This window comes from Haliaeetus albicilla, chromosome 17, assembly GCF_947461875.1.
Source record: "Haliaeetus albicilla chromosome 17, bHalAlb1.1, whole genome shotgun sequence".
NCBI lineage: Eukaryota > Metazoa > Chordata > Aves > Accipitriformes > Accipitridae > Haliaeetus > Haliaeetus albicilla.
This window is the reverse complement of record NC_091499.1, coordinates 24,932,637-24,959,011: the sequence shown is the minus strand read 5'-3', so window position 1 is coordinate 24,959,011 and position 26,375 is coordinate 24,932,637. Positions and strand designations below refer to the sequence as shown.

Genomic DNA, 26,375 nt, shown 5'->3' with positions numbered 1-26,375 from the left:
TATATCTGAGACGTATGTATTTTATATACTGATGTATGATGTTTGTTATTTTTGTCAATTAGCTTCAAGAGACACAAACTAATACAGAAATTTTGCAAAGGATTACATTCCTGCCCTGAAGAGCAAATGCAGTAATAGTGAGGTACATGCATGAGCACAAATAAGATTTTACATTAACCAGTTTGTACTATGGATTAAGAAAGAAGCTTATGTACAAAGTGATGTTAACCACAAATTTCAAATTTTAAAGGCAATGAAGTATGACTAATACAACATTTCTGAACAAAGAATAACTACTGTTGATTAGACCAAGAAGAAAAGTGACCCTAATAGTGAGAAAACCCAGGATACGTATTTTTCCCCACTTTACATTGTTTTGCTCAACAGAATTTTATAAGTGTGAAAATATGTAATTATTTAATGAATCAAATAATAATATTTATATGTTTGCCTAACCTCGAAGTATGCATTTTATTAACTAAGGTTATTTGATCAAAGACAGCAGGTTATAAAGAGATGGCAAGAGATAGCTCTACAGATTAATTTAATTTTTTATAGATTTTGAAAGGCAGTTTCTTCTGCATCAGCTTTGCCACTGCATAGTTTTAACTCATGCAATCCCAAGATGTGAACATGCGATCTGCTGAACCAAACATAGGCTCAAAGGCTCACTATATTTTAGCATGCATGGCAAATACTTGCAAAGCAAAGAACCATCTAAATTTACACAACAATACATTTACTATTTAAAATGAAATCCTACCAAGATAAATGATCCTACAGAATCATTAATTTTAACACCATATTTGCATAATCTAACAACAGAAAAATACCTCTTGCAACAAGGTAACTATCTTTTCCATAAAACTAACTAAACAATGCCCTTTTTTGGATCTTTAATACAATAGGAAAAGCAGATTGTGGTAATTCATAGAGGGCACTGAGATTAAAATATTGTTGGCTTACAAGGACAATGTTAAAAGCCTGTTTTTTGCAATCAGTTGAGAGCATTTCCTTCCAATTGAAACAAGAATTGAAAATGGTTAGCGCTTTTGAGAAGTAGCAAATTGATCTGAAAACGAACTATGACCCAGGTGATAATTCAACTTCCAAAGCTGTTTTTCTATTTACTTACCACCATTTTCATCTGCAGTCCCATCTAACTGAGGTATAGAGAGATTAGTTAGGAGCATATTGTTACCACTCCACTCCATTTCCTCCTCTGAAGATGAATCCTCTTCTGTTGAACTTCGATGCATACTTTTGCCAGCTGACCTAGAGAAAATGAAGGAACTAATTAATGCACAATAATTCTCTTAGAAAATAGAAATAGCCACAGGGAACCTCAAAATCAAAGGGGTGTGGTGCTATATGGTTGTATAATTTGGGGGAGTAAAGGGAAACAAACAAAATTATTACATTTCTCATTGAGAAACTGAAAATATTATTCAAGGTTACTATTTTAAAAGGCAACAGTGGTAGCCAACCATTTAAAAACTACAGACAAAACCAGCATGATTCACTAGCTTAAGAAGTTGGAGAGAAGGCATTTAGATGCTTAATTTTATTTCAATTTTACTGAAATTTAATTTAATTGCTTCAAAGTGCTTGAAATTTGAAGACTAAACCAACTATGCGAAATTATTTCAGTTTAGCTCTTGTAAACATCTGTTTGGTGGTTTTTTTTTTAAGGAATCTTTACTGTATTATAACAATTCTCTCTCAGCAGGCTTAACTAAAGCACAACCACCAAAACAACGTTTGTTTCCATCCCTCCTTGAACCTTCTGAAATTGCTGTTAGTAAAAGTGGCTTAAGTATTAGCAAGTTAATTGTTCTACGCTGCCAGTTTTACAGTCACAAATCTGCTGGGGAAAAAAAAAAAAAGTAATAAATCTACAAAGAAAAGCTGCTATGAATTTTTCATCTTTTTACGGTGGCATGGCTTTATAGGGGGGAAAAAAAAGAAAAAATATATAGAAAAACCCAACCCCCAAACCTTCCAGTATATTAGAACTCTAGAAGCACTTAGGAATTTGATTTCTTCTTTAAAATAAAGTGCAAGATGGACGTAATTGTTAATAGAAATAAGCTATTCTGTGGCTGCAAGAGAGAAATCCAGATAAATATTAAGGAACTGAGGTTTGGTGGGGGTTTTTGTTTGGTTTGGTTTGCTTTTGTTTTTAAGATAATAATAATCTATCCTAGTAGCTTGATATATCAAAACATTATTGTGTAGTACCTTAAAAGGTATAAATACAAAGGTTTTGAAGTTACAGGAAGGAATTCCACAATAACCTAAACACAGTTGACTTCTGAAGAACTCTTATCTGTGAAGTTCGACCACAGCATGAATTACATGTATCATAACACCACAGACATCTGAATGTGCTCAGCACTGAGCCAACTTAGATCTAGCCATGTTTATTAGTTCAGGAACAACGGGCTCAAATATGGCTATATAATTCCAGACTAACTCAAGTCTGGAAGCAGCATGACTTGGAAGAGAGACCTAACAAGCACAGCTAGGTACACAGTGGCCATGACCTAAGTGAGCTTAGTTCTATCTCTTCTATGTTTCCCAAACATGGAAAAGTACAGTTCAAAGACATTCAGCTCTATATGCAAATGAATACCAAAACTGGGGAGAGCAATCAATACTCTGGAGAGTAGGGCTGCTTTTCTGAGAGATCTCAATAGGCTGGGGAATGAGCTGACAGGAACCTGATTGACTTCAAATAAGACAAATCCAATGTCCCACAAATGGGATGAAATAACCCCATGCACTGCTACAGACAGGGAGAGAGCTGACTAGGAAGTGGCTTTGCAGAAAAGGATACAAAAGCCCTGGTGAACAACTAGTTGAATCTGAGAGTGTGCAGTGTGCCTTTGTAGTAAAGAAGGCGAGTTGCATCTTGGGCTGTGACTGCCAGACTGTAGCCAATTTCAGTAGTTTTGAGGCTGCATCTAGAATATTGTGCTCAGTTTTGGGCATGCCACTACAAGACAGACACTGACAAACTGGAACAAATCCAGCTGAGGAGCACCATGGTGACTAGGGGCTGGAGCACATGATGTATCAGGACAGGCTAAGGGAACAGGATTTATTAATCCTTGAGAAAAAAACTAAGAGAAGATCTTGTTGCACTTGTCAAGTATCCAACGAGTGGGTAGAGAGAAGATGAAACCAGATTCAGAAGGGTGCGGTGATATGAAAAGGGCAATGGGCACGGGACCGCCTCAGGGAATGTTACGTACAAGGAAAACATTCTTCATTATGAGGGTGTTCAAACACTGGAACATGTTGCCCATATAGGCTATGCAATCTCTGGAGATACTCAAACCTTGACCAGACAAGGCCCTGAGCAACTGATCTAACCAAAGCTGCTTTGACCAGGGCACTGGACTACATAGCATTTAGATGTTTCTCCCAACCTGAATTATGCTATAATCCTGTGCATGAAGCAGATCTTTGTCAACTTTAGAAAACCCAGTCAGGCTGGAGACAATTTCTGCAGATAATAACTTGTATCTCTCTGCATTCAAGCCCATCAGTTTAGATTCCAGGAAAATTTGTATTGATGGGCTTTTTTCTCCAGTTAAGCACAAATCAAGCCCAATCCATTTAATTCACTCAGTAGGATGCTGTTACTCCTCATTATCTCGACGTATTTTTTGAGACAATGGAAGATTGGTGAACACCAAATATAAGAGGAAGTGATAATATGAATGGGGTAGGATGCATTAGGAAGCAGTACAGATAGAATGAACTTCAGCAGAATAAGGTTGGATCCATCGTCAGACTCAAATTGGCTCTTTATGCATGAGCAGAATCATGCAGGGGGCAGAGATAACCATGTCCACGCTCTCTTCTGAAGTCAGTCCAAATTCTGCAGAGATCACACTGAAACAAAGCTTGTAATTCCCTCTGAATATGACCTGACTCCCTGTGGAGGCACCTGGTATGTACATTCTTCCTAGTGCTTTCTGTCTGGGATTAAGATGTAGGCATATATGAGCAAGTTATTCATGAGCCAGCTCATCAAGTCTGATGCGTTTTTAAATAGGATTCTTTACTGCATAAAAGCAGTTAATTGCTTCAGGATCCTACTTGACTCCGGACGTTGTACAATCATGCCCATACAGACCTGTGCCTGAGCTAATAAATTCTGCAAGATACAGGCTGGTTTTACACACAAACTACCACTAAACTGAAGATTAACGTTAAGTGTTTTAGATGGAAATCCCCATTTTTCAGACTACTGTGAGGGGAAAAAAACCCAAAGAAAATCAAAGGTCAGATAGGAAAAGTAGGTTTAGAGATAAATTATCTCTAGAACTAGGAAACTAATGATCTGATACTGTTACAACTTTTCTGTATGGCTTCAGGAAAGAAAAGATGAAATATTTCCATGCCTCTCTTGCTCTCCGAATCATAGTATAATTATGATTTCTGATGTAAAAACCCAAATATCAAAATATTATGTCTGTGAAGTCTCTCATCTTTCAAATAGAATTATAAATACCAGCAGGTCTGCCCAAAGCTGGGGTGAAGAGAAACTGGATATAGCCTCTTTCAACACCTGTCAGTGCAGACTGTACAAAAGGTCATTACAACCTGAGAAGGTGTTCCAAGAATCTTGGCCTTAAAAATATTCAAGCTGCTGACCTTTAGCAGTCCAGCAGAGTGAGCAACATTCATGTTTTGATTTAAGCTTTGAGTATGGAAACAAATGGGTGTTTTTCTCAGGCTTCTGGGTCAGTCTTTACAAGAATACTTCTTAAATATTCACTTCAGTAAAAGTTACAGGCACATGAGATGCACAAGATACTCTTTAACATTTGTACTACATCCAAGGTGCAACCTCTAAAATGAGATAAGAAATAAAGTTTTTTGTATTTGGACTTGCAGGACAAAAAACTTAATTTTTCCTCAAATAGCAAACTAGAAGCGTAGGTCGAGCCAAACCTAAACATTTAATCTTTATTTCAGTGTAAAACTGATAATTCACAGAATCATCTGAACAACTGCATTCTATCTGAAGATCTGCATAGATTTTTCCAATGTTGTCAACAGAGACCTCTCTACAGCTCACTGGGCTCATAGCACACTTGAAAACAGGGTGGGAGGGAGGAACGATCTGGCAGAAAAGAACATATTAAGAAAAGAGAATCACATACATACCTTCTTTTTGGCCCAGGCTCTTCAGTGCTACTGTCCCACCTTTGGGACATTAACAAGCTAAGTTCCATTTCTTCTTTCTCACACTGTGGCTCATTTTCTTCATCATCACTGTTCTGAGAATTTCGACAGCTTCCGAGAGAACGGTGGTGAGAGAGTGTTTTGTGATGTCCCATCTGATATCCATCATTTTCCAATCCAGCCAACAGATCAATCATGGCCTCATCAGCACTACTGTCCACTGCAGAAAAAGCCCATACAAGTAGAATCTGTATTTTGTTTTACTTGTAAATGACTAGTTATAATCTATCAGTAAAAAACAAAACCAAAGAAACAAAACCAAAAAAACCCCTCAACATTTTAAAATCTACTAGTTCATTACTGTCTAAAGCAAGGCAGGCTACAGAAACAAAGCTCTTTTCATATCTTATTTTATGATTTGTTATCTTTTCTAGGTCTTTATCTAGAATCTTGACAACCTTCTTTTTTTATTTCTGCCCTCCTCTTCTGATTGTAGCAGATTTAGTGGAAGCACTTCTCTCTCTCCACCCTCCTATTACCTCCTCACATTCAGTAAAGCCTCACTCTCCCCTTTTATTTCAGCATGAGTGCCAGCTTCTGAAGCATCACTGCCTTCTCTTGCTCTCACCATTTCAATGGCTGCATTAACTTTGTTGGGCACTTCTCTCTGTATCACTTGGAAGACTTTCAATCACTGCATCTCATGAAAAGTGATGCTGATTTTGACCAACTACTTCTTTCTGTCCTTTACTATAATGCTTAACTTCATCTCCCTCTTCTTTTCACTATAACATGTTCTCTTCCTGGGCTCCTCTAAACACTGAAAATTTACCTGCTTTCACTCCTCCCTTAAAATTTATTTTTTATTTTCCTTTATTTGACCCAAGCTTAAACTAACTCATGCACTTGCCTTCTCATTCTTTAGTTTTATTTCTTAAACATCCTTCCAAGTCACAATTTTTTCTCACTCTCCTCCTGCTTACCTTTCATCTGACCTCATAACCAATTTATGATCTCCAGTCTACCAGGCATCTTTGTTACTTCTCTCTCCTTCTCCTCTGGCTGAAGAACTACAATCTCTACTTTCCTTCCTCAGGAAATATCATATGATTTACAATGATCCTGAGAATCATATAAAATAGGTCTCAACATTGGTGAGGAACGCATTTTCTATACTTTACAAAGGCTTCACAAGACACCATGCAACCATTCAGAATGGAAACCATCCCCTTTGCCAGACTTCTGAATTAACCCACTTTCAGTTGTACTTTCTGTTCTTGGGTCCTTTGCCCTTTGTGACGTCCACCATTAAACTCCATCCTTTACTTCCCATTAATATAAACCTTGTTGTGTACTTCACAGCAGCAGCAGAAGTAGTGCGCTTCACAGCCCCTGTGATGCCATGACCGTACAAAGGCACAATAAAGACTAGTCCATGCTATGAAAGAGCATAAGAGACCCAAAGATGCAACATGTTACTCATGGCCACAGAAGACACCAGCAATTAGTAGCCCCATGATAAGAAAAGAAGAGGGGACAGGGGAGACAGGGAGGAGAAGGGGGACAGGGGGGGAAAGAAAAAGTCAAAGTCCCCATTTGATTCCCTAGCGACTGGAAAAAACAGACCATTTCAATACTCCTATTTGGTTAAGCAATTCAAATGCATAGTCATAAGACGAACCCTATATATTATTTTAGCCACTTCTCATCCTCTCAGTACAACCTTCTCACTCCAAAAAAAAAAAAGATAAATCAATGCTCATGTTTGCCAGCTCCCACATAACTTCTTTACTTATAGTTGTCTCGATAAATCTAAATCCTTGCCTATAAAACTTCCATAACCAAAATCTTGCCTACTTTCTGAAAAATAAAACAGCACCAAAAAATACTTTTAATCTCACTCCATCCACTCCTCCCTTCTTTGCAAGAAAAGACTGTATATTGTATTATGCATAGACATATATTGTTGCCCATATTGTTTCTTGTTGCCCATGCACATATTCACACCATATGTATCAAAAGCACTGGAGGCTGTGGGTTTTAGATATTCCCCCCCGACCTCCCCACCTTGTAGTATCAACTTTAGTGCATATTAACATTATACCTTATGTTTACATAAGAATGTATATATACGAGATAGCATGAACTATATGCTGTTCATCTCCTCTAGAGTATTTGAACTATTTCTACCTGAAGTAGCTTTTCATACAAGCTCCTTTTTTGTGTTATTGTTGTTTCCCCCTCATGCCATTCACATTTGTTTGCTGTCATGGTTTTTCTCCCCCTCTTTAATGTTTTACTTCTTGTTTCTTTGCCTTCAACCATTCTTTTGTATCCATAAATTTTGGGAAATGCTCTGCTGCAATTTGCCTCTCATTATCAGCCTACTATCCCCCAGTATCTCCAGACAGCTGAGCTTCTAAAGATAGCCAATGAGCATGTTCCCTACCATAACTATATGAAAGATGCAGTAACTGCAAGAATATCATGGATATATATCAAAATCCTCTTTATTCTGATAGTTTTAGTCCTATAACCCTAGCAGCATAAGGAAGAGCAATACCCATAAGGGATTGCATTGAGCTGACGGGGCAAGAGGACAGGCTCAGCGAACCAGTAAAGCATAGTAGCCTCTACAAATACACTGTCCTGGTGACATTTTAAGAAAATACAAGGTGTTTTTTTTGGTGGTGGTGGTGGTAGAGTGTGTGTGTGTGTGAAGTCTCAATCTGCTTGACAAACTCCCTAAGGTAAACTACTTACTTTCTTTCATGACTGGTAATGTAAGTGAACACAACAAAGACTGTGGAACAATAAAATAACCTGGAAGAAAAGACATTCCAGTTATACTCACTAAAAACTGTAGTCTGACTCAGTCTTTGAGACAAAGGCTGAAAGCTCTGACTATTCTCCACAATGTTTAAAATTGCTTCTTCATTAATAAGTGCCTCCTCTTCTTTAACAGTATGCATCCTACTGGATTCTTTAAAAGAAAAACAAAAAGAGAAAGGATAAAACTTCAAAGAGTCACAGACATCAATACATTATGAAAGCAAGCCACTTTAAAATGGATTTTATTATTCAAGTATGTTTCCGTTATTTGCTATCGCAATTTTAGAAAGGCTTACTCTAACAATGATGAAAATAAAAGCAAAACTACTCTTCATTTTTTCATAACTGACAATCAGATCTTCCTAGGCTTACTTCTGCTAATAGTATAAAGAGCCAAAGCATGACATAGATTTATACCTAAACAATTATGCTATTAAAAATACTCACCTTTGTTCATCTTTTTATCTTTATGCACTTCTACCATATTAGCTGGCGTACACTGAAAGGCTTCAGGAGAAAGTACCTCAGAATGTAGTGTTAGCTGAGCAGAGAACTCCTCTGATCCATTACTGTAGTCCACTGATCCTGACAACGTTCTAGTTAATTGAAAACCAATTTTTAAATGCATATTTAAGGTTTGCATGGAATACTATACTTTACAGCAAATAGCTAAACACTTACACAGAGAAGTCATTTTGCTTGAGGATTTCTTTAAGTCTCTTCTGAAAAAATTTTTCACTCTCTGTTGCTGGCACAAATCCACGGTCTTTAAAATTTGAAAAAATATTTGTTATTCAGTTTTACTTTGACCTCTCAACACAGAGAGCAGCTAAAATTACTAATTCTATTAGGAAACGGCTCAAAGTTGAAGTGTCCACTAATTTTAAATGCCAAATTTGCGGGCTGATTTTTCAAGTATATTTAAACACTTTAAAATACTACACATACTCCCATTGATCTCATTTGCAACTGTGAGTATCGAGAGCATTTACAAATTGTGTTTCAATTACACCAAGGTGAGCATGCAGGAAAAGAACAATCAGTGAACAATTTTGAAAAGTCTGGTTTATGCAGCCTGAATAATATTACACAGAAACACAGGAAAAAACCACAGTCAGAAAGCAGTCTGCCTTAGCCAGGAACCTGCCTCTTTTCTTCTTGCAATCCTCTGGCTTACTTGCCAAATATCATTCATATTTTAAACAAAACATGGCCTAGGTTCTGCAGAGAATAGCTCTGTTCATTATGCAATTAATTTGCAGAGCATGGTCTTCCCTGTGCAATGAATTTTACACAGAAATACAGGGATTTGTCCACCCTTTTAGAATGTTTGTCTAATATCACCTTAGCTCTAATTCCACAGAAATTCAAAGGAACTGCCCTTGTGCATGAACTACCATGGAAAGCTTCAGGATAAGAGATTTAATTTTGCCAGTATTTAAACATTTAAATGTTTTCCATCATAAAGCATGCAATCTTAACTGTCATTATCACTCATTCTGCCTAGAATGCTTTGCAGCTAGCTGAATCATGATGTTTTCAGGCAGGGTTATATATCTTGCTTTTAAAATTAGAATACACATACTGGGCAATCAGTAAGCTTGGAACTGAAAAAACAGTACATCTAAAAAGCCCTCAAACTTGATACACTGATTTAAATTCTATCTCCTGCTTGCTTCTCATTCAAAGTTTTCAGTAAACAGCTACACAATTTTTTTTTTTTACCTTGTGACTCAGGTGGCTTAATCTGAGAAGATTCACATTTCTGTCTCCGTCGCTGCTTTTCGTCTTCCCATATAGCTTGCAAACCAGGGTTCCTGCCAATCTGGGCTGAAATACACAATAATACATGAAGGGAAGTCGGTCAATGTGATGAAGCATTCTTCCCCTCAAATTAGATTCTGACACTCTTCTTCATCTCTTTTGTCATTCTAACCCGTTATTTTTTTAATTGCAATTCTGGCCTTACTCTAGGATTCAGTGTTATGTAGAAGTTAAGGTGTAACTTCATTTATTTTCTAGATCTCCTATTTGTTATCTATATCTTTGGCTTTTGCTGGTCTTCCCACCAAGTATGTGTGTGTATGTATGTACATACACATGCATACTTCATGTTGATATTTCACTTATTCTCCTTATAGGTCTGATATTTTTGTTAATGCGTAACAGAAGGTATCTTTCTATTGTTCTGATAATAGGCTATTCTTATAACCTGTTTTCTTTCAGAGTTCACTCAATTTTATTTTTTTTTTTTTTTAACTTTATAAATTTGTAGATCGACAATTCACTAACACCGAAATCTGGATTGTGGCTTAACTAAGATGAGCCTTAAAAAAAGATGACAATATAGTTCCTGTCGTAAAACATTTTACATGGAAAAGTTATTAACACTTCACCTTCAATATCCAGTTGATTTAAAATGTCAGCAGCTACTGCATCCACCTCCAATTCACAGGTACTTTGTGGCTCAACACCTTTCAACATTAAAGAGCTGCGACAACATAAATACCAGAGAGGTTAATTTTATCAATATGTTGATTTTGAAACGTGCGTCATCACTGTTTTCTAAATGGACTAACATCTAAAATATTTCAGGGGGAATGAAGGCGAGTACCTGAATACAGAATTACCAGTTCTCATCCTCACCTGCAAGTCCTTAAATTAATGGTCATATTCAAGTCTAATTAGATGAGAAATTTGTACCTTCAACTTAGACAGATTAGTTTTTTCTTTTGTGGGGAGGAGAGAAAGAAGTGGTAAACAACTCTAAATACTACAGCAATTACAATAATGTTCTCCTCAAATACAAGATGAAACGTTCTACAGAACTCTCAGCCAATAGAACCACCTGCATTTGCATGATCTTGCGCCCAGAAAACATAGTGGCAAGAATTTTTCTCTCTCATTCACAGTTCAGAGCAATGCAAAACAGTTTCACATTTTCAACTAAGGGAAATGAAGCAAAAAATGTTTTATTTTTCAGATTTTTTTATTTATTTAGGGGCTTAGGGGTAGCCTGGTGAATATAAACAGAGTATTAGCACCCCAAACATGAGCAGAACTAAGGATAATTGGTGTGGTAAAGACTTAAAATACTACAAACAGATTCAAGCTTGTTGTATAATGATATGATCATCTTCCTACCATGCCTTTTCAGATCTGCTAAGGTCAGCGGCCTTCCACCTGTTGCTGTCAGTGAACTAATTTTAAGGAGTCCATGGAGGAAGCTAGGAAAGAGAAACCTTCTCCCGCGTTTATGTGGAAGCTTGTTTACCTTTGAAAATTTTTAGGGAAACACAGAAACCCTCCCCAAAGCTCCCCATGGTTAAAACAATGCTATTCTTCAGGACCCTTTGTCTAGGTTAATTAACTGGTGACTTACAAGATCTACTTGTATTCCTACATTCCCTGACATACACACAGCTTCAAAAATCTCAGCATGGAATATAAGATATAATGCATTAATATTTTCAATGCTCTCTATAAGCTTTGAATAGAAGTCACTATAGTGCAAGGAGGTAGTAGCTGATGTAATTAAAAGCTGGATATCCCCGACATCTTCTTTGAAAAGTAAGTATTTAACCATCTAGAAAAATGAAATCTGAAAGAAACGTAAAATTAACTGCTTCACTTATGTTGCGGACGACACCAAGCTGAGTGGTGCAGTTGACATGCAAGGTCCTGCACCTGGGTCAGGGCAACCCCTGGTACCCATACAGGCTGGGTGATGAGGGGATTGAGAACAGCCCTGCAGAGAAGAACTTGGGGGTACTGGTGGATGAAAAGCTGGACATGAGCCACAGAGCTCACAGCCCAGAATGCCAACTGTACCCTGGGCTGCATCAAAAGCAGCGTGACCAGCAGGTCGAGGGGGGTGATCCTGCCCCTCTGCTCCACTCTGGTGAGACCCTACCTGCAGTACTGCCTTAAGGTCTAGGGTCCTCAGCACAGGAAAGACATGGATGTGTTGGAGTGGGTCCAGAGGAGGGCCACAAAATTACCAGAGGAATAGAACACCTCTCCTATGAGGAAAGGCTGAGAGAGCTGGGGTTGTTCTGCCTGAAGAGATGGCTCTGGGGAGACCTCATTGCGGCCTTTCAATACTTGAAGGAGGCTTATAAGAAAGATGGGGACAAACGTTTTAGTAGGGCCTGAAGCGATAGGACAAGGGGTAATGGTTTTAAACTAGAAGAGGATGGATTTAGACTAGATATAAGGATGAAATTTTTTATGAGGGTGGTGAAACACTGGAACAGGTTGCCCAGAGAGGTGGTAGATGCCCCATCCCTGGAAACACTCAAGATCAGGTTGGACGGGGCTCTGAGCAACCTGATCTAATTGAAGATGTCCCTGCTCATTGCAGAGGGAGTTGGACTAGATGACCTTTAAAGGTCCCTTCCAACCCAAACTGTTCTATGTAAGAGCAAAAATCTAATGACTTCTCAGAAAACATCAGAGAACTCAACCACAAAAATATTTTGAGTTTCTAAAAGGCTTCAGGGTATCATATTTACTATCAAGAGATAAGATACCATGCCAAGAAAAAAACCCCAAACTGACCCCTTCACCACATTCCCAATCTGTAGTATTCTAGAAAAGAAAAATATTTACTTCTAAACTCCTTTTGCAGAGGCCTATGACACAGACCATCAGCAAACTATAAACTACATGAAGTTAGGACTGAAGCTAGTTCAGACACATGCTCTTCGTTAAGAGGGTCATCTAGGGGCAAAGCATATAGATTTGCTCAATAGAGAGCTAACTAAAACTGCTAGGATGCCTCCTGCAAGAAAGCGCCAAAATATTTTTCCTGACTTTGAGGCAGCAGAAGACCAAGAGGTTCTCTCAAATGCACTGCAGCAATTAAATTGGTTTAAACAACCTGAACCCAAACTTAAAGGGCTGCTTTCATGGTAGCTTCAGTGGTCTACTGCTTTACCACCACACCAGAACTCCTGACATACTTAGCCCATGTGAAGAGTCCACATTGTAAGTGAAGTACAGAACAAAGGGGTACTTCTAAACAGGTGCAACATTTCTCCTGTCTCACTTCCTCCTGGCCCTCAGCTTTCCTTGCTTCCCCCAAAAGAACAACCCTTTCCTCCACAAACTGAGGTCCTAGTGCCCAAAGGGCAAAGGCTGAGGTACGTTCAAAACAAGAAAGGGTGTGGGGACAGGGACACACAACACAACAAATTAAGAGGGCTACTTATCTGAAGGGATATCACAATGTGAGCTTTTATTGACTGCTGCCCAGTTTTGTCAGTAGAATGGAGTTCTGAAGTGTATCAATGTACCATATGACTTAGTTTAAGATACCAAACCCATTCATTCGTGATTACAAAAGCAAGAACTATTTATTAGGTCCACAATAGTGCATCAACTTCATAAAGAAGAAGAAAGGCACTGGCAAACAAATACTTTGCTTCGTAAGACTGTTAAGTGGCGGTATCACACATAGAGAAAACCAACATTGTTAGGCTGTAACTATTTTATTACGCCTGTATCTATTTGTCCACCTATGAAGAAATAATGTCAGTCAACTGAAATACCAACTGCATTTTGCATAATGCAGAAATAGCTTCCTGCATTGTTAGAGAGAACACCAAAACCTTACAAGGAAATCAGAAAATTATTTTTACCATAAAAGAATGAAGTTCTGGAAAAGTGCACTTTTTTTTTTTTTTTTTTAAATCTCCAGTGGAGATAGAAAACCCCAGTAAACTTACAGCTTGTTAGCTTAACTGTTTAGGCAAAGAACTGGACAAGACGGAAATAAACAATGTTAGAAATGTGAGCAGAAATTAAACCAGTCCTAGAATATCTATTTACCTGCACTTACAAGGGAAAAGACAGAGAGGACTGAAAGCAGATCTAGTTATTTGGTCATTGACTCTTTCTATATATCACAGTAATACAAAGTTCAATTTGTATTACTAGTTCAATTGCTCAGCTGATGCGTAACTTGATTCTGGGGTAAGAAAGAAATATTCTCCTATGAAAGGCTGATAGGGTTTACTGTGATAACCTCAACCTCTCTACAGCAGACTCAGCTTTCAAGAATCATCTCTGCTCTCCTGTATCACATTATAATAGTGGAATTTTTATTGGAAAGTAAAATCCTGTGTTATACATACTATGAAACTGAGAAACAAAACAGAAATCTCAGCAATTGGATTTTTAATGGAGTGACGGATAAGAAAAAAGGAATAGGCATCCTGAAAATCTATTTTAGAAACTGCCTGACACTTAACATTTTGAAAGCATATAGTTTAAAAGCAGAGAAAACAAAGTTTCCAGAGTAATTTCTTGGCAGCCATACTTTTAAAATTTATGATGTCACATTTTGTGGCTGCATTAATTCAGTAAACGTATTTTTCACTCTGTATGTAAATGTATGTTTCACTCGGTCACAGCAAAAGAAGGCAGAGCAGGATATTTCTTTATTCTAAACATCCGAAAGTAGTCTGGCAGAAGTTGTGAAGCGCTTATGTAGAATTCATTAACAACTGTAAGATGCTGTGCATTAATATATGATTACTAATCCTCCAGTCAGCAGTACTGTTTTGGAGTTATTGTGAGAATTAAGAGAGCAGATCATAGAACTCCTGAACCAAAGCAGCTCAGCCTTAGCAGAAGTAGACTGCCCATGCCCTAATGCACACTTAAAGGACAATTCATTGTCATCGCTTCCCTCCCTTCCCAGTCATGCCATCAGCTGAGAAACAAGTCCATAATATGATCAAAATGCATACTGTTCATGTCACTCACTTTGGGTGCGCGTGTTCATCAAAGCATTCAAACAGAGCCTGCCTGCATGGCAGGCGACAGGAACTGCAGGCAAGCTGAGACTTGCATTTTGATCACATAATAAGAAAGAACTGTAAGATCACTGGGAAACAAGAATGAGGGAGGAGACCACAAAAATTTTGTCTGCTCCCTTCATGAAAGCAAAGTGTTTCTGGGAACAAATGAAAAGGTACCACAATACACAATGGTCATTTATATCAGAAGAGTTTCTGATTTTAATACTTTTTTTTGCTAATGGCACATGTAAATGACCAGAAATCTGGTCAAGATCTGCCCTTGACTTGTTTGGTAGATACAACAGCAAAACTCTTGAGCTTTCTACTTTCGCTGATTTCCCCTTTAAAAAGAATACAATTAAAAAAAAGGGGGGGGGGAGTGGAAGAGAGAAAAAAAAGAGAATTCTTGAAAAGTTTAAGACAAGATACATTTTTAGTGTTAGTAACCTATTTCTGAAGAGTTTGTTTGATGAGTAAAACCATTAAACTGAAACATTTGCCTTTCCTCCAACAAAAAGACAGCTTTCCATTCTTTTCCCTTTAACTAGTTCGGACATTTTGTAAAAAAACAAACATGTTTTGGTTTTCCACATCCCCATCAAGAGTGTGGCCAGTGATTTGCCTTAAGAACTGATCAATACCACAGAGAGAATTGGCCAAGAGCTTTCCAAATAATCAGATTTCTTATTTATAAGGGATTCTAATATGGATTTATCCTACATAAATAACACTAAAGTCAACATTTCTGAATTCAAAACAAACTGGTAGTTGTCATGTAACTTAAGTCTTTTTCCATAATAATATTAATTTGAGCATGTCCTTTGTAACTCACCAAGATTCAAACAATTTGGGCAATTAGAAGCAGAAAAGCTCATTTTGCCCAAGCTCTAAATCAAACAGATGTAAGCAGTCTTTCTGTCAAAAACTACAGTATTCCAATTAACATGGCATACTATTCAAATTAAAAACACTGAGCTAACAAGAGCCCTTTTTTGAAACAATTTAGGATTTATCATCATAATTCTCATTAACATTTTTAGGATTAAGGCAGGGCTGGCAGTCAAAACTGCACGATCCAAAGACTGATGTGGAGGCCAGTAGAGACAACTGACATGTACAGTAAGATTTTTCAAAAGACTTGAAAAATGTCTTCTCAATACAACCGGGTCATTAACTTGGCATTTAACATCCTTGTCAAGGTGAGTAGCTAGACACTTGCACTAGCAGAAGTGAGGGCAGTAGCACTACAAACTTCTGCAACATCTAGGTAAGCCACAAAGGACACGGAGCCATTTGTTCCCACTTCAGGAAAAACCTCAAAGGACATATGAAAGCAGAGCAGCTTTAACTGGCCCTTCTAACATGTTAATTTACTCTCATTAAAACAAAAATGTCAAGGGGAAAGGGAGGAGTACAAACTGTCCTGAAGTACAGTTATTTAACATGATTACGTGCTGCTTTGAGAACTATTTCATCTGAGTACTGTCAAGAGCTCGGTCAGCTGTTAGGTTTGCTGCTTTTGCTTACTTAAGACATGCACAACACCTCAGGAAAATACATGAAGCAACAGTATCTCCCACTCTTGCAGATCAAGCCACATTTCTGAGCAGCTACAGTGCTGCAATTAGCAGGTGAGAAGACAGCATGAAGAAGTCAGAACATGTCCAGTCTTCTAGCTATAGTTAGTTGCAAGTATGAACTACCTCAGGTCATTAGCAGTTGTTAAGCCTTGGAAGATACTCAGAAGTGGCCTGTTTGACACACATCGCCCTATAAAATGGACTAACACCTGCCTCACATCACATGCATCAGTTTTGAAAGAAAAAGGTAATTTTATGTAATGTCAATACCATGACTTGAAAATATCTGTATTAGAACAAGGTTAGAAAAGATGACTTAGCAAGTCCCAGCCAAAGCTTTTCATAGCATCTAGGTTTCATTTTGTAAAAGAGAATGCAGATAGAATAGTTCACAAGGTATAACTTGTAATACAGATATATGAAAGGCAGGGTTAAGTGAGGTGGCATAGGAATGGAAGCAATGCAGCTGCAAGAGGACTAAAGTTTACTCTCCAAAGAAGCAAGATAAATCAGGGTTGCACAACACTGAGATGCCATGGCTAGGCTACTTGAGATACTCAAACCAATTAATTTAAAGTTACCTTTTATACCTGCACACCATGCTGAAAAACTGCCATAAAAATCCAGCATACCTTTGCAGAAAAAGCTTCAAATAAAATATTTTCAGAACAGACAGAAAGAACAGTCCTTATTTCTGAAGAAAGTAAAAGTTTGTTGGTACTATCTACTGGTATCATCATCATCATCATAACAACAACAGCAGCAGCAATAGTGATAATGTAGGATGAAACCTGTGCTCAGAGAAAGTACCAAGATTTGATTCCTCAGACGCTGAGGCAATGAATTAAAGCAATAGTGGAGACACAATTAAAAAAGTGCCCTCTACATACAGTTAGCTAGATCAAAACCCTCAAAAACCTTGAAGAATGGACATCAAGGTCAGTATTTTAATTCAAAAACACTAATAACAGCCTACAGAAACAAGTTCTGTGATGACCACATCTCAGGTATTTATAATGTTAAACTGAGGGTAGTAGATAAAAAATTAAGCCCACAGAGAATCTGAAAGGTGGCACTCAACTACATTGATAAGGACTCTAAACTTTGACATAATCGTTTTCCACATTCTGTTCATGGAAGAAAACATGTCTTTGTTGCAGGATGTTCCAGCAACTTGAATAATGCACACATTTTATTAAGAATCAAATAGCTAAACAAAAACATGTACATCTTGACAAGCAGGAAAAGCAATTATGACAGCCACAAATCTAGTAAAAATCTGTACATTACGTAACTGCTAGACTGTGCAATGGTGCTATTTGTCCAATCTCTCTATTTCATATAAACTAGCATTCAACAGCAAATCTAGGATTTAAACAAGAAAGTGTTTCTCAAAAGCATTCTACCAATCATTCTGCTTTTAACACATCATGTCCAAGTCATAGACTTGACCGGCAGATTACTCCAAGCCTGATGTTTAGCAGAAAGTTTTCTCACTGGAACTCATAGAAGTGTTTCATCATTTATTATCAGCTGCCTGAGGGATAACATAAATGTGTCTCATGTGAAGAACTCCTCTTGTCAAAGCTGTTGGATTGCACTTCCAGGCTCAGGTGACTACTGCCTATTTTAAGGTGGGCTTTGTAGGTTCTAGTCTGATAACACTGGCAAGTATTGTACCTAAAAGCCTTACAATATCAGGGATTCCTGGGCACTAGTGGCTTTGGACATTTGTCTACTTCATAACAGAATCGCTCCAGAATTAGATTAAAGAACTGTCCCTGGCTTAATACAGTACACTAATTACAATTGCAAGTTAGTAATTCAGAGATTTGCCAGGAGCAAGGCAGGACATGGATGGGTTAAATACTGTTCTGGAGAAATGGCAGAGTAGCAAGGTGTTATCTAGTATTGAAGAGTGAGTTCAGTCACCAAAAAACTTTGGCATAGTTCTCAAATGTTTTTTGAAATAAGGAACCACCACCAGCATTTACTCATGCAAAATGCTGCTAACATTATTCAAAAGTTAGTACGTAACATTTTGCATATTACCTACCAGGCATCCAGCATCGGATTTCAACCACTTGATATATTCTACTCCAAAGTCAAGAAATGGCAAATCACTGGCACTGCTTGGTTAAACCAGAGAACTTGTCAACTGCCACTTGCAGCAAGGACTTGGCAGATACACGTTGGACTATTTCCAAAATTTATTCTCAATGTACACAAAACCAAGGATAATGAGTCTAAAAAGACATCTCAATCACTAAGAATACAAGGCAGCCCTAGAAATTTTGCAGTCTCAAACAACATTTGACTGTCTTTTCCTCTTTTGCTTTTTCTTGAAAGAACAACTAACAAGTGTACAGGTGAAAGGTAGGGAAAGATTTACAAGATCTTCATATCTGATATAAAGGACAAACAAAGACTTAGACGTTCAGTACTGACATAGAGGAGAAACTCCAAAGGCTGCTGGAAATAGAAGTCAGATGGTGAAATACAGTAACTAAAAATGTTTTGCTAAACAGTTCACAAAACAGGTAAACTTCTGAACTTGAACTCAAGAAGACTGGATAACGAAGTGAGGGGACTGTGTGGGTATTGCACATGAAACTAGAAATCAATATAGCTGTTGATATAGCTATACACAGAAACCAAATGTTAAGGAAAGACAAAAATAAAGGAAGAAGGGCAGCTTTACAGATATCAAGTCATGCCATAGTCAGCAAGAATAAAAACAGCGAGGAAAAAAATCTGAGTCTTAATCATTTCAGGGAATAGTTACAAGGGTTTCCTTGGATAGATATCTCATATACTATCTGGGTCAGATTTACCCTCAGCAAGGTTGATCATGACAATTACAGGTCCACTAAACGAACCTAGATGCAAATTTTCAGAATTTTAAAGGAAATAAAGTAGGAAGGTGATCTGAAAGTGAGACAAACTGGAGTATGGGTTTGATTACAAGAACACTGTTTTAAGATGATGCCTGCCATAAATAATCCAGGAGAAATTACAACAGGCAATTAATTTTGTGTAGATACAGAACAGAGTAAAATCAGGAATGGAAAAGAGTTTAGGTTTGTTACTTTGCAGTGGCATGTACATGCAAGAGCATGTGGAAGACAGCCATGCTAGAACACCTTTAATAAAATAATTCATTTTCTAGACAAAGGAATGTTTGACACAGTATCAAATGGGAAACAATTTCAGTTGTAGGAGATGTAAATTAGTTCCTAAATTATTAAAGCATTTTAAGAGCTGGCTAAAGGTGAAATTCCTATTGGTTATATAAAAAAGACTGAAGGTTGATACAAAATTCGTAGAACTGAATATAGACCAGTTTCTGGGACTGAGTTTACTTCACATCTCATTAATATTGTTGGCAGTAAATGCAGGAGTGTACTAATGAAATATGCTGGTAAGACAAGCTGGTAGACATACTGCATACATAACCAGATCATAGTATCATAAAACGAAAGCAGGATAACTTAGAAGTAGAATAATAGAAACAGGATGAAATTTAAAAATGGGATGCAAGACCCTGTATGAACTTACAAGTGAATCCAAATGGAAGATTATCACTTGGAATAACAGGAAGAGGAGAAACATCTTGTACTAATAAATCCTAAAATGTTTATAAGCCAAAGTGGCATGGTGAATGAGACTGTAAAGCGTATCAGGGAGACAACTACCCATATCATTGCATATGGCGCTAGAGAGAATTTGTTTGGTATACTATGTAGTATTCAGGCTTTATGTTCAAGAAAGAAGTTCCTACTGGCAAAAGTAAAGAGGATGAATGCTAGGGAAATGGACAGGCTTGGTAATTGCCCCATTACTGCTAACATTAAACTGCTGGAACATGTGAGAGAGCTGGAGAAGGACTGGCACAAGTGAGGTGCTGCACCCCTGGCTGTACACACAAAAGGGTGGAAGGAGGAGGAAAGAAGGCTTGTGGATACAGCCATGAGGATGAATGCCTGCAGAGAAGACACCCTTGGCTCCTGCTATGCTGTGCTCATCCCTCTCTGGGTTTGACAGCCAGGAAGTGCTACTTCGCTTTCTTTTTATCTGCCTTCCCCAGATCTGTGTAAAGCAGCATCAGATAATCCTGGTCTAACTTACGATCCATCCCCCAAGAGGTTAAGTAACTTGGCTTACATAAGTGAGCCAAACAGAGTTTGAAATGGACTACGAATGAAGTATGCAGCCAAAAAGGAGAAGAAATAGCCCAAGAACAACTGCATATGAATTGACCCCAAGTAAAATCACAAGACAACCATCAGATGAATGTTGTTTCAAAACCTCCTTAAAGTAGTAGTAGTAGAATCAGAAAAACAGATGCTACCTTGCACAAGCTCAAGTTTTTGCACACTAGAAAAATCTGAAGTATGGTTTAAAGCACTTACTTTCTACTGGGGAAGCAAACGCTCCCAGTACAGAACGCTAACTAAGCAGTGTGGCATATTGAACCTGATAAGCTATTCAGAGAAGAATGACAGGAATTACCCAAAAACTCAGAAGACTACTAGATGACAGAGCATCTACAGGATTTGTCAAGCATTAGAAAGTAGCTTAAAGAATGAACTTGCTATAGGTAAACTATAAAAATCGAGGTAGCACCAGATACTGTTTCTCTCCCCATCCCGACCCCAAAAAGACCGACACCCCAGATGTGTTCTTTTTCTTATAGAAGTAAAGCTATTACAAATTACAAGCTGTAGACTAGGAAATGTCTAGAAAAAAGGAATAGCATGGGAGACAGACATGAAAATGCTAAGCTGAGATTCTTATGTAGCTACTCTTTGAAATGGACAAATTGGAATACTCTGACAGCACACTACTCGTGTTAGTTAAGGGTGATTACAAAAACAGGATCTGTGAACTGATGTGTAAGTATTCTCTATAACTATCAAACTTGCTTAGCTTTTTATCAGAAGTCATTAGCTAGAAACATATATCTTCCAAAAAACAGGAAGCTGAATTTGCCATATATATTCCTACTGTTATCTCCCAGTTAGATTTTTACAACCATATACCAGAAAGTGTCAGATGACCAGAATTATACAAAGAAACTAAATAATGATAGTCTGTGTACATTAGCACTTTTTTTTTTTTTAACATATAAAACATATAAGGGTCCTTTAAATGAGAGACTGGAACCCTGTAGTACATACAAGTTGATGTACGTAAGAAAATACAGCATACATAAAAAAAATTTGGCATGCTGACCTTGGTATTTCATCTTCTTCCCACTCAATGAAAGATGCGCTGTTTGAATTTTCTGGCAAATGAATTCTATGACATTTACTTACACCTGATGTATCACCTAGAAAAAAAATAGAATGAGAAATGAATTCATTTATGCAACAATATTTTTTACACATATCATTATATAACTGCATTCATTATTTAATATTACCAGTCCAAATGCTCCTAAAGAATAAATAGCACTGCCTATCATCTTCGAAAAGTAACTATGCTATCATTTAAATGATTTGACTTTCTTTCTAACATGTAGATACATATAAAAAGAAAAAATATATTCTCAACACAGACATTATTAGAATTACACTTGCTGTGTTCTAGTCAGATCATAACCTAAATTCAATCTTTTCCTATTTGTGCAAGTTTCAAAGTAAATCGTACAGAGTCTGATATAAACTTCAGAATTCTCAAGTGTCTGGGTCCTCAGGTCAGATCCCAGTGGAAATGACAAGCCAAAGAAAACACTAAATTGTACTTCACACTTTTCCTCTTTCTTATCTGTGAACTGAAAGAGAATACACAATATATTCCAGATGCAGTGGCAGTAGCAGTAAGTAGAAACCTGCAATGAAAGCAGATGTTGTCTGACCTACAAATAAAGAAAACACCGTGTAAGTTTGCTCAGAGGTCTCGGTGTAAGGATGTGTGCTCCAAAGTAATGCTAGAGAAGTCCCCTCTGAAGATTTACTGCCTCCCTTGTGGTCTCCTGAACCTTCACTCTTCAGAGGAAGGAGTGACAATATACACAGGATGTAGTACAAGAAAGAAAAAAGCCCAGGAATGAAGTTCCAGGGCGAGGCGGAATGGGAGAAGACCTTGAAAATTACTCAGTCTCTCACTTCTGTGAAAGACCAGCTTGAATCTTGAATTTTCTCAGCTATGTTGGTGTCACATACTAGCAGGTTTCTTTGTATTAAAATTGACTTTCAGCAATAGCAAACACTTTGCATTTGTTAAAGGTACACTAATTGAACAATTCAGTTGTCGGAGGCCTTCAATAAATAAATATTTATTAGAGCATGTATTTTATTCTATAATTTTAAAGTAGATCTCATAACAGAGTCTTGCCAATGTGAATTCCACTACTTGGAATAGCAGGGATAGGGATATCTCACATAGCAAAAAGCCCTGAATAATTTAGTTACTACAGAAGCAACTGGGAAACACCATGCCAAAGTGCCTGAGAAGCTACAAATAGAAGCAACTGAAATCCAGCAGGCTTAATTAAAAATGTTCCAGACCAATCTTACTGCACCCAGACTAGTTCCTGCAAACCTTGCCCCTACATCAGACTCCTGAGCGCACTGACATGGCACACAGACACTAAACTCACACAGGAAACGTGGCACTCAAGTGTGGTGAAAAGACATGCTTGTGTTTATGCAGGGGCTAGCTCACATTCAGCCACACCTGCACTAAGATGGTCTATCCACAGCGATGCCTAAGCAGGTGATTCCAGAAAGACAACACAAAATATCTGATCCCGTTTGCACAGACCCAGCTCAAACCTAGTGTAGCTTAGTGTCTGTGGTGTTCAAAAGTGACAACTTGCCCCTGGGCAGAGCTGGTCCAGGAAGACATACAGCCATGTTTTTACTGTGTGGCATATCAGCTAATTCTCCGTATTAAAATGCAAGCTGACTATGCATGGACACATCTCTTGTTATTTTTCATCTGCATTTTTCTATTCTGAGTTGATGAAATGGGACTGAACATCTGTATATTTTAAAGGAAAATACATCACAGTAGCTATGCAAGTTTATAGGCCAACCGGTAAAACATACACTATTATTTCTAAAAATCATATGCATTTCAAACACCACACTAGAGCAGTTTCAGTGCATCACTCCCTTTCTTATTCCCTATGAACGCTACTTTCAAATACTTCTAAAAATCGAGGCTCAAATTCTGAAGAAACAGCTACAGGAAAGATACAGATACAGGAAAAGTTACTTATAGGGATAGAGATTTAAGAACACTCAATATTCCCCTTTTCTTGACATGAAGATCTTTAAAGACAGAAGTAGAGACACATCAAGGTCTTTCAGACTCATATTACAGAAGAAGATTCGACTACTGAAAATAAATGTTTTGTAATAGTTTTAGTGGCATGTGGTGCACGAATGAATTTGCAGCCTTCTTCCTCACCATCCATAAAGAGAAGAACCTGAAAAAACAAACTCCTGCATCTTCTGGATACAGGCTGATGAAGGCAGAATATTCTTGCTACTACAAATTTGCCTGCTAACCTCTCTCAGCCTTCAAAACAGTCTACTTATCTCAGTGAGAAAAATACCACTGGAAACAGGCTCCTGAGGCTGCTTACTTATATTTAGGAACAGATCTATTATTGAATTTTCTATTCCTTGCCAGACCGATTTTTATATCGTCATCTGCAAGGGAAGAAAAATAAGTGTTTGCTGCACATCTTTAGGCAAAGGCTTTTACTACCATCTAAGAAACAATGTTCAGCCTGGCCTGCACGGCACAAACTACACTTGACTAAAATGAATGCAAACCCCCAAGACAAGAAGCTGTGGAACAGGTAGGTAAGTGTGTCAGTCATAAGCAGAGGCTGTACCTTCTACACCACTCCAACAGGTCTGAGCTTAGAAAGGATGGCGCTTCTCAGGGCTGCTGTGCAAGGACTGGCCTCTTGACAGCACTGCTTCTACAAGGTTGTGCCAGGGACAAAACATTTGTTGCCCAGCTGCTATGCTAGGAGTAGTAGATAGTGATCCTGCGCCTGGGGACTGCAACAGACTGAGGCAGGCTACTTATACGTGTGATGTGGAGCCAAGCAAAACGGTATGAATCTTGCTGGGAGCACTGCTGCCATTATCTGATCAAGCCAGGACAAGGTAGTCTGTCATTTTCTTGCTTTTATCCTATTGGATTCTCCCCTACCAGAATAGAGTCCACTGGTCTCAGCCCATGCTCCTCTTTCACTCTCTTCCTCCCATTCAAGACCTAGGTCTCTCCATCCTTAAATAAATGATGTAGGAGAATATAAATAGCTTATGTCTTTCATCTATCATCTGAAAGAGAGAGGGAAGAGAGCTATGGAAAAAGAATGGGAGCAACTATATGATACAATCACATTGCATGTCTCCAGAAGGCCGCTTTGGATGTTTGGAAGACTAAAGCTACCTGACTATACTTCCTCAGGACTGAAGATCCTCTGTCTGTGGCTGAGCTTTTGTCTTCCTACAGTTCTGACTGCAACAAAAAGTGTGGCCTATTGTTGAGTATGAAAAGAATATTTTTCTTTATATGAGAATCAGTTATGAAACCTCATACACTAATCTACTGTCTGAATATACATGCATAAAAATAATGGGACAAAATTAAAGTCAGCATGATTCTTACTTGCTGTTTTTACAGAAAGATACTTTACTATTCTTTTCAACTCTTGTGTTAGCTGTAGGAACAATTATGATTTAAGTAAACAATACTTATTTTTCTAAGTGTTAAGTACCAAAGACATTATGGTTTTCGTACTGTTATCTTCCCTTTATACTGAAGCATTTAGATAACATTATGGATGTTCTTGCCTAACTTAATTTTTATTTAAGTGTGTACATCAAAATGCTAAACTAATTTTTTTAAAATGAAAATTTAAAATACCTCCTCAGCTCAGACATTTATATTTCAAATTTCACCTTAGAGCAAATGACCTTAGTACAAACACAAGCATTTTAATTAAAAACATTATTTGTCAGCAGAGCATAATCGTTAGCCATAATTTTGTAAAGACACTACTGCAGCAAAAAAATTAATTATAATTGATATAGGGATCAAAAACAAATATAAAAAAATTAAAATAATAGTATTAGTATGCTATCTTTCACCGAAATTCTTCAACTAAATATCAACTATTTTTAATCTTCTAACATGAAAAGAGGTGTAGCCATCTTGTGAAAATGGTCACTGCTGTACTGCTGACAGAACACACGTTTCTTGATATATAACATCTCATTTCAGGAAGCAGACTCTTCCTCAGTCCCAATACACAGGCACAAAAAGGAAAAATAGAAAGCTACACACAGACTTTGTTTTGACACAGAAAGCAAGCTATAGGGAAACAACACGTGATACCCATTCAGCCATGAACTACAGCAGAAGTCTGACAGCTAGTGACATTTTGTTCAAAACAGTAGCTTTTAGCCTTCAAAACAATTATTTGGTCTTAAGAAATAAACACCTTACTTTTTCTCCTTGCCTTTCTGAATTTGACAGCAGCCAGGTTTATTAAATTCATTCCATATAAGTTGTAGTCTATAAAGAGTTGAAGGAGGTAGGGAATATGGGCTTCATGAGGCTGGTAAGATTTGTTCATTATGGCTCCACCTTGCAGAAGCTCACATACTCTAAAATTAAAGACAAATTAGGACAGAAACCAAAAAATCATTCCAGTACAACAATATCTATATTTGATTTTATTGAAATACAAAATACTTAAACTTCTTAAATTTTGCCTTAGTTTTATTTTTAACTTCAGAATTTTGTTTCACAATAACAGACCCACAGAAATGATCTCTGCTAATAATGATTCAATATTCGGGTGTTAATTACAAAGGAGCTGTGAATCCTCCAGCTTAAAAAAAAAAAAAAAAAAAAAAAAATCTCTGAAAAAACATCATACCATGTACTATTCCTGTAACTGATCCAAAGCCACTACAGT

General features: G+C 37.6%; 1 protein-coding gene across 2 annotated transcripts in view; it reads right to left on the bottom strand.

The window, feature by feature from the left end:
• Nucleotides 1-26,375, bottom strand: part of REV3L (REV3 like, DNA directed polymerase zeta catalytic subunit) — a 126,174-nt gene that overhangs the window by 46,978 nt on the left and 52,821 nt on the right. The window contains exons 4-12 of one of the 2 annotated variants that reach the window (XM_069805055.1): nucleotides 25,901-26,061; nucleotides 21,656-21,752; nucleotides 10,431-10,525; nucleotides 9,760-9,864; nucleotides 8,716-8,800; nucleotides 8,482-8,630; nucleotides 8,057-8,185; nucleotides 5,185-5,422; nucleotides 1,136-1,275 (exon numbers count right to left, since the gene is read on the bottom strand). In XM_069805055.1, the coding sequence (XP_069661156.1) occupies nucleotides 1,136-1,275; nucleotides 5,185-5,422; nucleotides 8,057-8,185; nucleotides 8,482-8,630; nucleotides 8,716-8,800; nucleotides 9,760-9,864; nucleotides 10,431-10,525; nucleotides 21,656-21,752; nucleotides 25,901-26,061 (1,199 nt within the window). Of the gene's footprint in view, nucleotides 1-1,135; nucleotides 1,276-5,184; nucleotides 5,423-6,185; nucleotides 6,405-8,056; nucleotides 8,186-8,481; nucleotides 8,631-8,715; nucleotides 8,801-9,759; nucleotides 9,865-10,430; nucleotides 10,526-21,655; nucleotides 21,753-25,900; nucleotides 26,062-26,375 lie in introns of those variants that run through there. The other variant, XM_069805056.1, reaches the window with a different exon arrangement.